Raw genomic sequence first — 15,589 nt, forward strand, 5'->3', positions numbered from 1 at the left:
GGGCTAAGTCACTCCTGCTTATGGTAGCACCAAATTACAATTAATAATGATGGTATGTATGCATAATAACTAATAGCTTTCTATCCATCACTAAATTCTAATCATATGTAAATTGAGCAAAATTGACTTTACCAAGAAAAATGCAACAACTGAGAGCTTTTTCTCCACCATTAAGTACCAATGAGATATAAATTGCGCAAAATTGACTTTACCAAGAAAAATTTGTAAAAAATGAATAAAAATTTTAATTTCTAAGCCGAAAGGGGGCTAAAACCATTGTGACTTCAAAAGTTAATAATTGGCAGCATATTAACAACTTTGTTTTAGAGAAAAAATTCCCATGCCAAAAGCTCTTATAGTGAGTGGATGCAAAATCAAAGTTGGCAACTATTATCTTGCAATCTATAGTACTAGAAAAGGAGTAAAAAATAAACAACTAACTAAATTCTTTCTAGCATCTTGAATGAAAAATGATAGTTCCCACTTAATCTAGTCATCAAGTTTACCTTACTCTTAATTTGCCTTCTTAAAAATATAAATATCAAGACATTCAAGAGATGCTCCCACTAGTAATGTTATTTTTTGCAAGTCCAGGTGATAGATTAATGATACCAAATAGTTGCATTGTGATTCATGTTTCTACAAACATTGCCACTTTATTTACACCTATTTAACAATAATAAAAGTAGGACATATATATCTTCAATGTTTTACCACTACCATAGCTCATTTAATTTAAGCAGATTTATGAATATATAAAAGGATACTGCAACTTGTACAAAAATTTGTTATGCAAATATTTCAAGGATTTTGATGGACTAAATTAGTCTTACTGCATGCTGTCATATTCTGATTTGACTTTATATTTTCAATTTCAAAAATGCTTATTCATGTCTTGAGTTTTTTGTCCAATTTTTTGTTTCACTTTTGTGCCATAAAACTTTAATCTAACCAACATTATTGATATAACCCTTGCAACATTGACTACATTGCTACACTTATAACCATTATTGTCATTATCCATGCCTATAAGTTACAAAGTTGTAAAAGTTAGACCACATTTGAAAATCAAGCATTTAATTAGCACCAAATCACAATAGAATACCCTAAAGTTTCCATCTCATTGCCAAAAATAGTTTCAACTAACACCTTTTACTTTTCAGTTACCAAATTAGTAGATCCTACCTTTCAACCATGTTCGCACCTTGATAGCACTATAAATTGATTTGGGCCACTCAAAATCCAATTCAGACACCAATATAATCATATATATAATATTAGAATATAGCAGTACAGAATCCATCTTGATGCCTACAACATTTTCATCCTAGAATTTGTGTGAATCAGTTTGCTTATGAGGAAGATCAAGGATATTATTAATTTTATCCAAATCTAGTTTCTTATGCCAAATCTAAATTAAAATCCAACTTAATCTGAGCTACAAGAAAAGATTGATAATTTTAGAAGGTAGTCATGATTTGGAATGTGGGACAAGACCCATAAATATGATTTTTGAAGTGGTTAGTTTTGCTTATTTCCTAATCTTTTCAACCTATTATCAATAATCTATTTATATTTTTTATAATTTAATTTAGAATAACTTTCAATCCAAAACAACTAAACGAGAGAAGTGTTGGTTTTGATATGTAGTTATTTCCCCTCACTTCTCCTCTCTCCCCTTGTCATTCTTAGTCATGTCCATATAATTTGATTTAAATTTATATTTTATTTATTTGATTTAGTATATATTTTTTTTGTTAGATATTCATAGCATGTGCTTATTTGCTACTAGTAGATGTGGTGAAGATTTGTAAGAGGGGTTCTTCTTAATACAAAGTAGAATATTTTTTTCCCAATATTATAGGGGAGATTATCAATGCATAGCATTGGTGCTGATTCTAAGGGCAAATTTAATAATGTAATTATCAAAAGAAAAAAGTAAGTGATTTTAAAGGTCAGTACCACCTATATGTAGTTCTATATTAGAATAGTTACCCAGGGTCATTTAGAGCTTTAGTTTGTTGGCTCGAGTGTAACAATATTTTAGGCCATGCCAAACTCTAGGTTGATTATGTTTTCCCATCCTACTGATAGTCCTATTCTAGACTTAATCCACCCACGTCAATAGAAAATGTTAATCTCATAAAAAAATCATTTGTTAATTGAGTTCTAAATTGATCTATTTATCATGGATAAATTGATTTTGAATCAATTTGTTTGATCTAGTTTTATATATCTTTACAACTTTTGACTTGTAATTAAGTTTATGATATAGAATTCTATAGCATGTTGAAACATTGATATTTAAATGGCTTTTAAAGCTATCTAAAGGTATTCATAATTTATAAGATGGACCACTAGATGAGTAACTAGAAGTAGCTTAGCTCATAGTTAGGTAGGCAAGATGCACATTATTTGGGCCATAGAATTTAGTCGGATAGCTTCCATAAGCCTCGTTCCCTTATCCTATCAACACAACAACCAGACATCATAATTCATTGAGGCTTTTGAAACCCCTTCTATGGCTTATATGGGCCGAATTATGGTTGCCTTTGCTTGCAGACAATTTTAAGGTAAACACTAATTAGATTGTCTATATCTAGGTGTTAGATCCTTATTCATATATGATATATATTATAAGTGAGTTGGTCTTACAGAGAAATTCACATTTAGAGAAACCATTCAGAAAATGTTAATATCTTTAACAAGTGTACCAAATGACCTAGGATCTATTCTATTTTCACTAGGGCTTGGGGTGGGTAGGGGTATTAGTTGGAGGGTTACCACCCATTGTATAGATTATTGCCTAAAAAACCCTTTCTAGCAAAAAAAATGAATGAAGAAAGAAATTGGTGAAACATTGCAGTATGTATCCTTTTTTAATCAAATGTAGATTAGGAAAGAAAAGGACCTCAAATTATGGCAAAATAAGGACATTTCAATGTTAGGGATTTTTTTAGAGTATAACACAAGCTTTCGCAGCCTATCTCCACTTCATCCAATTTATGATTATGCACCTCTTTTTGTCTCAATTGAATAACCATTTTCTAGTTCTAATCTCTCTTTTCTTGATGAATTAAGAGAAACATGAGAAATGCAAAAAAAGGGTAATATAAATTTGTCAACTCGAACAATTATTGGAAAATTTTTAGCTAAATGGGATCCCAAATATTCTTCTTTTCACTGGCATTATAATCGCTATAAATTTTTACATATATACATTCTACATACATACATTTTGCTCATATAGATACATATGTACATGCATATATATGTATGCATATGTATATATGTTTATATATATTATATAAATTTTAGCTAAATGGGATTACAAATATTCTACTTTTCACTAGCTTTGTATGCACTAAGAATTATAGTCTCTATAAAATTTTACATACATGCATTCTAACATCTATACTTTTTGTTTGTATACATACATACATACATATAGACACAATATTGCACACAAACTTTATACACACTTATACATCAGGCTAGAATATTTCAGAGAACACTTGGCTCCAAATGCTTTCTAATAGAAATCAATAACCGAGTCTTTCAAAATAAAAATAAGCATTGTTGATCGTGATCTATAATATAAAATTGCTAGAAACCAAAATCACAAATTTTCAAGATCTTCTATTCGTCCATTAGTAGAAAATAAAATTGATAATTTTAACAATTTGATATCATATTTTAGTCAGATATATAACTTAGAAACACCTAAATTAGCTAAAGTTCAATATACATATATATCTTAGAAAAATAGTCTATATTACCCTTTTACTCACTAGCTATACTGTTATATTTCCTTTTTTCCTTGTTAGATACATAGACAAGAGAGTTTTGAAATAAATAATTTTAGTTTCTTGTCATTTTATATATTGTAGATCATCATCAATGATCTTAATTTTTATTTTGATAGGCCTTTTAGTAATTTTTATGAGGAAGCATTTGAAGACAAATATTCTTAGAAGCATTCTAGCCTAATATATAAAAAGTTAGACTGCATAATTTATGTTAACTCTTAGAATCTAACAATTCAAAATTAATAATAGACTATCCCAAATTCAAGATCTAAGCTGCCGAATGTAATCCACTCTACAAAAATTCCTAGAGACCAAAATTCATATGTTTTGGAGATCTCTAACCTAATTCATTAAGTAGGTGTTAACATATGGATGTTCTTAATAACGTAATACTATATTTACTATGATATGATCATCAAAAATTTTTGAATTTAAATCTATCCATGTTTTAAAGTATGTATGTCATAATCCATAAAAGTGTATTTTTAATTTACTTTATCCAATTTTATATTTTACTAGCGCAATTGACACATTTTGTGATGACCTGTTCATATATCAGAGGTTATCAGAATATATAATTTTAGTTTCTAAACCATTTTAATAATATAGATCTTGTTCAATAATTTTAATTTTCAATTTGGACAATCTATTATTGATTTAAAGTTGTCAACACTTTTTCTAAGAAGTTCATATAAGTGCGTAATCCAAATCTCACACACACACACACACACACACACACACACATATATATATATATAGAGAGAGAGAGAGGGATAGAAAGAGAAAGATTTTGCTCCTCTCAAACGGTTCCTCTCAAAAGGAGAAGGTATCTATTTCTTCCAAGTCCAAAATTAATAATAGTACATATAAATCAAAGATCCATATTATTGATCATGTATTATATGATTAAAAATATTTTCAAAGAAAAATTATATATTTAATTAATTTTGGTTCAACCCGCCTATCGAGACAGGATCGTTTCTACGCTTTCAAAAAAGTCCGTTTTTTTGGATGTTTTTTTGCTTACTCTTTTTTGGCCTGGAAGAGCGAAGCGGTAAGGCTTCGCCGTTTGAGAACACCGGGGGGCTATAGCCATTATCGAAAACCAAAATGTAAATCCCTCTTTTTTTTTCAACCATTATCTAAGAATGGTTTTGGAAGAGTCCGATGAAAAATTATTGATAAAGCAAATCTTGGTTTTCGTTTCCCTTGTGTTAGACGCTTTCAATCAAAGATGGGTCACAGTTTCATTCTAAGTCCAAGGCGTCTATTTTGTTGCGGTATAAGCATTAAAAACTATTAATTTCTAATATATATATATATATATTATCATATTGATCATGATTTATATGATTAAATTTTTTTTGAAATAAAAATCATATATTTTAGTAATCTTTTGCCTATGCAACAAGTGGGTGCACAAATGATCAATTAAAATATTGAAAGATCATAATTTGCTAGGATATACACATTAAAATCTATTAATTTCTAATATATATATATATTAGTATGTTTAAATATGATTAATAAGGTGGACTATCAATTTAAATACTTTATTATATATTTTAACATGCTAGCATAATAAAAATCATTTATTTTTATATCCATATGATGCTTAGGTTAAAGACTATCAAAATACATGACACTTGATTTTCAAGTATTTTGAGTGGTATATCATAATCAATAGTATAGATCTTTGATTTATATACCTCATTATTGATTTTTGACTTGAAAGGAATAGATACTCTCTCTTCTCGAGACAAACATAGTCCATCCTACACACACACAATACATATATATACATACATATATATATACACACACACACACACATATATATGTACACACACACACACACACACACATATATATATATATATATATATATATATGTATGTATGTACGCATGTATGTACGTATGTGTGTGTGTACACATGTATGTACGTATGCATGCATATACACACCCACTACGCGCACACTCCACAAAATTATCTAATTATTTATTTATCTTAAAACTTAGAAGCACATGTATTCATCTCTAGTAGTCTAAAATTTGTGCATAAGCTTATCTTAACATATTTTTTTTATTGCAAAGTTTGTTAAAATTTAAGTTTTAATGGAAGGGCATGTCTAAAATATCGCCATATTCATCTTTATGGCATACAAGGATAAGTTAGTTAATATGATAAGATATATGCAAAATAAATGCAGATATCATTTTATTGTGACAAAATAAATATAAGATATAGGTTTTTAACGTACATGCAAAATAAACACTTTTTGAAAGGTTCATATATGCAAGACCCTGATATGGCATCATGCATGCGGCACGGTATGTAAGATATGAATTAGGAAAAGAGAAATGGGACCAAACATTCTTTTTCTTAATCTCAAATTTCCGTTCTTTTGTCTTTGCATTGTTATAGGAGTCTCAACAGTTGACCAAACCTTAACTAATCTTTCTTAACTTTTACGTTAAAGAAGAGAAACCTCTCCATCTTTTTCCTTTTTTTGAGTACTACTATTAATATGGCCTCGTATAAGTAAATATAGCTAGCTAATTTGCCATCCAATTCACCTCCATGCGTCCTTCCATGTATCCTCCTCCGTTCTTTGCTCGCTTCCCTATAATCCTACCCACCTCCCAACGTAGCCACTCTTGTCATCACCTCTCAATCCCTTCTGTAACATTCCCTTAAACCTTCCCCCAAACTGCCTCCCATGGTTTCTCTTCTCCTCCTTCGCCCTTAACAAGCCCTCGCTCCCCACCCAATCAAGGCAGGCAGGATGGCCTCTTCCTCCCCTCTTTATTGCCTCCATGGCCTCCTGTCCTTGTCCTCCTCCATCTTACTCCCCATTCTTCTTTTCCAACATTATGCCATCGTTGAGGTTGCCCCCATCCGTATTGACATCATTCGACGCCCATCCATGATTCCAGCTGTCCCTACCTTTCGAGAGGCCCCTGCTTTTCGCAATGGTGATGAGTGCCCCCCACCATCTATTGCAGGGCTTGTCAATATTGCCATGACTTTAGATGCCAACTACCTACGTGGAACCATAGCTGCTGTCCTCTCTATCTTGCAGCATACCTCCTGCCCGGAGAGCGTCGTCTTCCACTTTCTTGCAGCTCGGCTCGAGCCTGACATCTTGACTAGCATCCGTTCTACTTTTCCTTACCTCGACTTTCATGTCTACCGCTTTGAGAGCAATCGTGTGCGCGGTCGCATCTCTCGATCCATCCGCCATGCTCTTGACCAGCCACTTAACTATGCTCGTATCTATCTTGCCGAGATCCTCCCTCCTGAAGTCACGCGCATTATTTACCTTGACTCTGATGTCATTGTTGTTGATGACATTCGCCAGTTGTGGGAGGCGGAGCTTGGGAACCACGTCATGGCCGCGCCTGAGTACTGCCATACCAACTTCACCAAGTACTTCACCGATGCCTTTTGGTTAGACCCGGAGCTTGCAAAAACCTTCGATGGCCGACAGCCTTGCTACTTCAATACTGGAGTGATGGTGATGGATGCTGAGAAGTGGAGACAAGGAGGTTACACCAAGATGGTGGAGGATTGGATGGAAGTACAGAAGCAAAAAAGAATCTACCACCTCGGCTCTTTGCCACCATTCTTGTTGGTCCTTGCTGGCAACATCAAAGCTGTCGACCATCGTTGGAACCAGCATGGGTTGGGTGGAGACAACATTGAGGGAAAATGTCGAAACCTGCATCCAGGTCCCATTAGTCTCCTTCATTGGAGCGGTAAGGGAAAGCCATGGCTTCGACTAGACTCAAGAAAGCCTTGCACTGTGGATTATCTTTGGGCCCCTTATGATCTATATAGGTCTTCATCACCCACACTAGAAGAATGACCAAGAGAGATGGAAGAGAGGAGATAAAATAGAACAAAAAAAATGAGTAGAATAGGAGAGGAAGAATTTTTTTCCTTAACTTCTGAGAAGGAAAGTTAAAATGGAAGGAGAAAGCAGAGAGATATTTAATGTAGGAGAAGACATTTGCAATCTAACAATGTTTGGTAATTGATACTTGCAAAAAAGTTGGGAGAAGTCATTCCACTTTGTTGATCAGGAGGTTGATGAAAGAGGCCTTTTACTAGGAAGTGACTAGGGGGGGTGGGGAAAGAGAGAGAGGTGCTGCTACTAAGTAGGCCACTAGATGGTCTTCAAGAACAAGCTAATCATGAGGGATGATAGCTTTGGGTTTTCCTCTTTTTTGTATTTATTTGTTTTTGTTCTTTGGCTAGATTTGGTTGTAGTTGTTTTGTCTTTTGAGTCAATGATGTAAAAGGACAACCAAAATTATTGCTTGTAGTACTTGTGCATGATAAATATATAGTGATTGTGGTGATGTGTAAAGGAATTAGAAAGAGTAGAGTGTTTGTAAATTAAATTGACCTAGAGTTCTTATGCACACAATTATGAAAACCTAATTTCTGATTTCTACAAGGATGAGTGTGCTAGGAGTTTATATACTCATGTTCTAAATTTTTCTTGTTCATTAAATGGTGAAGGAGCTCAAATGAGTTTTGGGCTTGATATGTTCACGAGCACAACATGGTTTATTTGTAATTCTCCATGTTGCAATATCTTTCATTCAGAGGATGTTTCATGTTCAATTCTTGTGAGGTCATTCCAAATGTTGGCGTGAATGATTCTTCTATTCTACGGAATGATTGATAGCGCACCTATTGTTATTATGAGAGGAGATGAAAGGGAAAAAAAAAGAAGAACAAATACACTATTAGAGATAGTCTACATTAATAAGTCTGCCTTATTTGAAAAGTAAATTCTCTTCTTTTGGTTTCTATACTCTATAAATTAAGCTCTTCACACATCTGCCTTTGTCATCTTCATATCCATAGATCTCACAAAAAGGATTGCAACCATAATTGCATACTTTATGCTGGATAGATATACCTATTCATGAATCAAATGAAGCAAACCCATCTATTATAATATTAAACCAAACTTTGAGTGTCGCTCCATTTTTAAGGCCTTGTGTCATTGCAAAAGTAGGGTAATACTAGTTAGATTGTGGATGCACGATGTTGAATTCCTATGAACTAATGACAAGTATGGGTCCTTAATATGTACATGCGAAAATACAACAAAGGCTTGTGTAACTCTCAACTTCAAAGGGATAGCTAAGAGTTCTAGTGTTCTTCTAGATATGTTCTAGTACTGTCACCATTGAAATAAGAAAAATTAAATAAAAAGTTATGCAAGCAGCCCTACTTTCCTTGTTCTAGTTAATGGAGTGCCCACTATCTGGTTTCTATCCACCCTTGGATTACATCGAGGTTGTCCTTTATCTTCTTTCCTTTCTATTTTGTGCTTGGATACGTTATCTAGAGCTTTGCATCAAGCAGTTAGGGAGGCAAACTATCTTGCAAATTGGCTCACTAGAAGATATTCAAATATGGATTTTATCAGCAACTCTTTATCCACCCTGATTTCTCTTGATTGTTAATGTATGATGCCATGAGTTGGAGTTATTTACGTTCCTCGTAAATATTCTTGGGGTCCTTTATATGTATTTTTGTATATAAACATATACATAGTAGCACATTTTAATGGCTATTATCTGCCTACATTTTATAAGTACAATAACAATTTTTACGTAAGAATCCAATACTATTTTTGTACTAATATTTTGTAATATATATGACCCGAAAATAGTAGCTAAAGAATAACATGCAATGGTTGCTATAAAAGCTCTTAAGCTCTCCCATACTGTATGTGTGCTAGCATAAACATACTTATGCATGAATCATGCATGCAACACATTGTTTTTTTGATAGTGAAATATCATTCATTTCAAATAATCAATACCGTTTAACATTGCTGTTATTACAGCTGCATTATAAATTTGTAATGGCTAATAAACAGTCATTATAACAGGCATTATTTCATTCCAATAAAAGAATATTCAAATAGTGGATGTTTAGAAGATTAATGGCCAAATACTAGAGGCTGCATATAACATTTTAATCACTTCATTATGCCCTTAATTTCTCGAATTATGAGGTATGCACCAATGGACACGCATGAACACGTTCCCATGCACTATTCACAAATTAAAACGATTTCTATGTTAAAATTGTTTAACCTTTCAAAAAAAATATCGATACTTTTAAGATTGCTATTATTTCACTGTTAATGATGGCTGCAATATAACAGCTAAAAACAACAGTTACAACTGATTAATGTCATTATCATGCTCTTGATTTCTATTTTCCTTAAAGAAACTAGATTTTATTTGTTTTAAAATACTAGAGTTTTTTTTGTTAATCATATCTTTTATGAATCCCAGAGAATTGCTTTGCTTCATTGCAATACGGGTGTGGAATAATTTAGTTTTGAAGTTGGGAGAGAGGACCGAATGGCCTTAGATTTCTTTTTTTCGGTGGAAAACAAATGGCCTTAAAATTTCGCAGTCCGTTACCTTGGTTTTGAAGAGTTAAGAGGGGGGAGTAATTGTTGGGTGGAACCAGCGGTTGTAGCATACCGAGAGAGAGAGAGAGAGAGAGAGAGAGAGTGGTGTTAAGGTGGTGGAGGCGAATCCGGCGGTCTCTCTCTCCAACCAGGCCAAGATAAAATTTGGCGTCAATACAGCCGTTGCCATGGCGTTTCACCTGCCTGCTTGCTCTCCTCCTTTAAAACCCAACACCTGTGCTCTCTCTCTCACACACACACCCATTCTCCCCTCCCTTCCCCTCTTAAGAACAAAAGCAATGGCAAGAAAAGTGGAGGCACCTACTTCTTTAGCTCTCTTTTTTCCTCTGTTACTCCTTTCTTTTGCTGCAGGTAAGAGCTAGGATGCTATATATCCAGTCCCTCCTGGTATTCTTGTAGCCTTCTTTTCCCAATCAAGTGCCACATTTGCTTAATAGATAGCTTTTGGGTGGCTCCCTACTTCCTTGTCTTCCTCTTAAGTAATCAAATGACAAGCTTTTTCATGGTAATCTTGCTTGAGTTTTTCTTGAACTAATCCATTTTAGGCTCTTCCATTCTTCCTTTTGGATATTCTTTAGTTTGCTATTTATACAGATGCTAGCACCCAAAGTGATAATAGGATTCTCTCTTCTACTTTTTTTTTTCTCCAATGCTTTCGCTTATACAGTTCAAAGGTTTTGAGAAGTTGCAGTTTTTATCTTTCTGTTTTTTTAGTAGTTTACACTGTTGCATGATTAGAATAGGCTTATAGCTTGCAGCAAAATATTGGTTCTTCCAATATGACATGTATCTTTACTTGATCGATATGTGATTTTATAATCCTGAAATGTGTACACCTTCTTCAAAAGATTTAAATCATTTGCTTTCTTTTCTAAAAGTTTCTTATGACAAGATCATACTATTGAACTTCTTTTTAATCTGATCCCTTTTAGCTTGAATTGGATAGCGAATTATTACCAATTTTCAGTATGTTATTCGTCTATATTAAAATGTCAGCAGTACCTCACATCAACCATACAACTTTTTTATACAAAGTTTTCTTATGTTACTCATCCATGTTAATGCAACTTTTACTCTTGTTTATTCACAGGGAGAGCTGTTGCAACATCACAAGGACAGGTAAATTACCTTGCATGATCATCATGCCTATAGAATTCTCATTTAATTATATAAGAAATTGCTTTACATGTTACCAAAACTATTACAGTTTGAAAGATTACATATGAGTCAACTGATGTACAGGGGATTTTGTTCTGTTGTTGCAGAAAACTTGGTGTGTGGCGAAACCTTCATCCAATGAAGCTACTCTGACTGAAAACTTAAACTATGCTTGCTCTCAGGTGGACTGCAAGGTACTGCAGAAGGATTGCCTTTGTTTTTACCCTGATAACCTCATATCCCATGCTTCAGTTGCCATGAACCTCTACTACCAAACCCGAGGCCGGAACTACTGGAACTGCCACTTTAAGAACTCTGGGCTCATCACAACAACCGACCCAAGTAAGTCTCAAATTCCATGCACTCCAAGTTAACATTACATCTCCTCCCTCATTCACCTAAGTTCAAAATTTAACTAAACTCAGTTTGCTGATAATTTCTAAATCTGTTTCTCTTGTAGGTTTTGGCAGCTGCAATTATGCCTATTATTGACTAACAGGGAAAATTCTTAACTAGATCAAGCTGTAGCTCTGATGGAGATTGATAAAGTTGTCATAGTCATGCTGGTTTCTGCATTAGAATTTCTCTTGGATATCTACAAATATTGTGTTAGTCTTTGCACTTTGCTGCATTAGGATATCTTTAATGTATCAAGAAAATCTGTCCTTTTATTTGATGTTCTGTCTGCCGATTTTTATACTTCTCCATGGATGGTGATTGTTAATCAAGCGAAGAAGGCAAATACTAACCATCATGCACATATTTGATTTTGTTCGTAGAGCAGTGGAAGTGGATGATTCTCACATATAATGTGGAAACTTTTGGGCAACAAGGCATTCCCATAAAACTCCATTTCTAAACATCAAACTGAGATTGAAAGCATGGAATGCAACTGTCTTCAATGAAGACAGTGCTAGATAGTGAGGTGCAAGCATTGTTTTAGCCTATGCATGTAACTATTGGTTGGCAGATCACGTCCTCGATGAACCAACCAATCTCACGATCTTGCACCCATCATTGCTGCTTGTCTCTCTGTAAATAGATGAGTTTATTTTGATTTTTCTTAGCAAATCAAATGAACATTGATCAATTTACTAAAGTAACGCTGGAGAAGTAAAAACATGGTTACATAATGAAGGTGGGAAAAAATGATGGCTTCATATATGAGGACTAAATCTTGGTAAACCATACATGTTTTCTTGAGAAGCTTTATAGTCCATGCAACAAGGCTGAGAAATTTAACCAGTGATTAGCCTCAGTAATCCTTCGCAGCCATCTCCATTGGCTACTGTAAGTTATGACAAATATGTGAAGAACATCCATGTAAACAAACTACCTGTTTTATGTGCAACAAGATCTCCAGTCTATTTGTCCCAGGTTTGCATATGTAGGCCAACAAAGTACGCCAAAGTACTGATAGGTTGCAGCATTGATAGGTTCCGGCCATCAAAGTCTGAAAAAGAAGTGATATCAGACTATATTTGTGTAATAATTCCTGAGGATTAAAACGATGCATCTTTATTTTTTTTTCAAGGTTTTCTTTCTTTTTCTGTTTTCTTTTTACCTCTTTTCCTCTCTAAAAATTGAATTATACTGGAACAGCTTTTATAACGAGGAACCCTTTCAATAAATTGTAGTACTTAGAAAACGAGCATCTGAAGAGACAGGACTTGTACCTTCTTTGTTACAGGAATGCCTACCTTCCCAAGGCATCATAACAAGCACCTTCAGGGATCAATGTGATGAGGGTGTCGTTGATTTGCATGTATTGACGTTTTTTTTTTCTCAAAATATATATTGATGTCTATCTTTGAAGAAATCGGAGGACGTAGTTGGATACTTTGTCATTTGATGGGCTCATAATGTTATCTACCTTCTTATCAATTTTCATTTCTACAAACTTCTGTTCATTTTGCTGTTTATAAGTAATGTGCTTCAATGTTTTTTGCTGAAATTGATGTGATATTCCATACTTGGCCCACGTAAGGTTCTTGGCTTGCTAGAGCGGAAAAGGGTGAAGATATTAGCTAGTAATTTATTCCATACTTGGCCCACGTACAGTTCCCCCCTTTACATTGGAATAAATGGAACAAAATTCACTAGTAAAATGGAAAAAAGAAAAAAAGCCCTGCGATCTCAGGCATGTATAATTCTAGTATTAGTACACCCTTTCATCATTAATAACAAAATTGTCATACAAAGCTAAAGGTGAAAGGAAGCATATGTTATATCAGCAGCTGCACCTCCAGAGGAGAGTTGATAGAGGGAACATGCTGATGCCATTATTAATATCAACCCTTTTCAGCATATAATGCATATTGAAAAGGTTTGTTTCCGAGTTTCTCCCTTGATTCCTCACCGAAACCTCGCCGGATCGAGCTAAGATTTTCAACTTCTCTCTCTCCTCCTCTCTTCCGCTGTAGGCCATTGATTTCTCTTGAATTAGGCCAGAAAATTATTGGATTTCTGCCAAATTCCGCCATCGCTGGCCGCCGAGTAGTCGCCGTCTAGGTCCCTGAGTTTGGGTAGCAGCTAGTTAGTGGGTCGTTCATGATTCATGTCGAGTTGATCATCTCTTGCTCTTTTTGATTTTTTTTCTTTCTTTCTTGTGCCAGCATGCCACCATCGTCGGAACAGCTGACGAGCTACCTGTGGCTACTGTCATCGGGACGGGCCATCATGGTTGCAACCCCCTCTAATTCGAAGAGGAAAGGGAGAGACAAGCTCTCCTCTATTTTGGAAAAGACGAGAGCTCTCTCAAGTACTTTTAGCCAGATTGATGGCTCTCCTTTCGTAGTATCTATATTTTTTAGAGTAATTTATTTCTCTTTGGAGCCACCACCTATCTATTTCTTCAAAATCAATTTTGATGGTAGTGTCATGAAGAAAGATAAATTAGGTGGAGCAAGTTTTGTTATCTGAAATGACAGTGTTGCTTTCGTAGCCGTGGGTGGTATTACAGTTTTTGATATTGCGGTGTTGACGGATGAGTTGAGGGCAGCATGGAAGGGTCTCAATTATGCTGTCCATATATTACAAGCTTCACAGATTCATTTAGAGAATGACTCTATGACGATTATCAAATGGCTTTATAATCCAACTCACTCTGAGCATAGATGTCATCCTATTTTATACAATTACTAGAAACTATTGCAATCATTATAATCTTTTGAGATCTTGCATATTTATAGAGAAGCAAATAATGCTTTTGATTGGATAACAACATATATAGCGAATCATACAGGTTCTACTTTATGGACGTCTATGGCTGATCTTCCTCTCTAGTTTTGTAGTATTTTATTTTCTGACTCTCTTGGATGTATCTTGTTTAATTTAAATCATCTGATTTCTCCAAAAAAAAAAAAGTTGATGGCCGGAAAACATTTTGATGAGGCAATACCTCCATGGCTAGGGCAGCATCATCAAATATAATGGACTTAGTGAACCTAGCTTGAAGACAATATATGTTGGTAGTTGGCATGAACTTCTGGATCATCCAACGTTGCCGGGTCCCCCCTTACCACATCCACCATGTCCTTGCTCCGGACAATTCTTGCACTTGCTCATTTGCCTATCCTTCATTTTCTTTTACAAATGCATGTGTGAGATGTTACAATTTTTTTTTAATGCTTCAAAAGGTTTAAATTCTCATATTTAATAATCCTATATTGGATATTTAGATGCAAGAAGACTAGTATTTATTGAAGTCTAGGAATTCTAGGCCTGGTTGAGCCTTGTGGGTTTTAGGTTGGAGGCGACGTGCTCACTCGACTTGCTAGCTATGGCATGCATGATGGGAATGCATGCATGGTTAGCATTTTTGGCCACACTCCTCAAATCTGACTTATGTTACAAATTTCAAAAGATTAAAATGCTTTAGAGAACACATTATTTTGGGTCTATTTGAGGTGCCAACATAGATAAGTTATTAAGGCCTTTATTGAAATAACTATTGAGGCTGGCCTCCCCGTAGGTTACCTGTATGAAGGTTCCAAGACAAGGATCTCAATAGCTATTTCACGTTTGAATTTTCCTCTCTCTCTTCCTTCCGAGTGTCCTATTTTTTTTTTTTCTCCTCTCTCACATTTTTCCTGCTTTCATTCTACTCTCCTTACCACCAAAGTGATAGCACAGTTGGAATGGGGCTA

At 34.6% G+C, this 15,589-nt stretch overlaps 1 protein-coding gene across 1 annotated transcript; it reads left to right on the forward strand.

Annotated features, from left to right (window-relative positions):
* Positions 1-6,522: 6,522 nt before the first annotated feature.
* LOC103696018 (probable galacturonosyltransferase-like 4) lies at positions 6,523-8,273 on the forward strand. Its single transcript, XM_008777501.4, has one exon. It carries the CDS (start codon positions 6,597-6,599, stop codon positions 7,677-7,679), a length of 1,083 nt encoding a protein of 360 aa, XP_008775723.1. The 5' UTR covers positions 6,523-6,596; the 3' UTR covers positions 7,680-8,273.
* Positions 8,274-15,589: the final 7,316 nt, after the last annotated feature.

The sequence above is a fragment of the Phoenix dactylifera genome, chromosome 1 (genome assembly GCF_009389715.1).
Source record: "Phoenix dactylifera cultivar Barhee BC4 chromosome 1, palm_55x_up_171113_PBpolish2nd_filt_p, whole genome shotgun sequence".
NCBI lineage: Eukaryota > Viridiplantae > Streptophyta > Magnoliopsida > Arecales > Arecaceae > Phoenix > Phoenix dactylifera.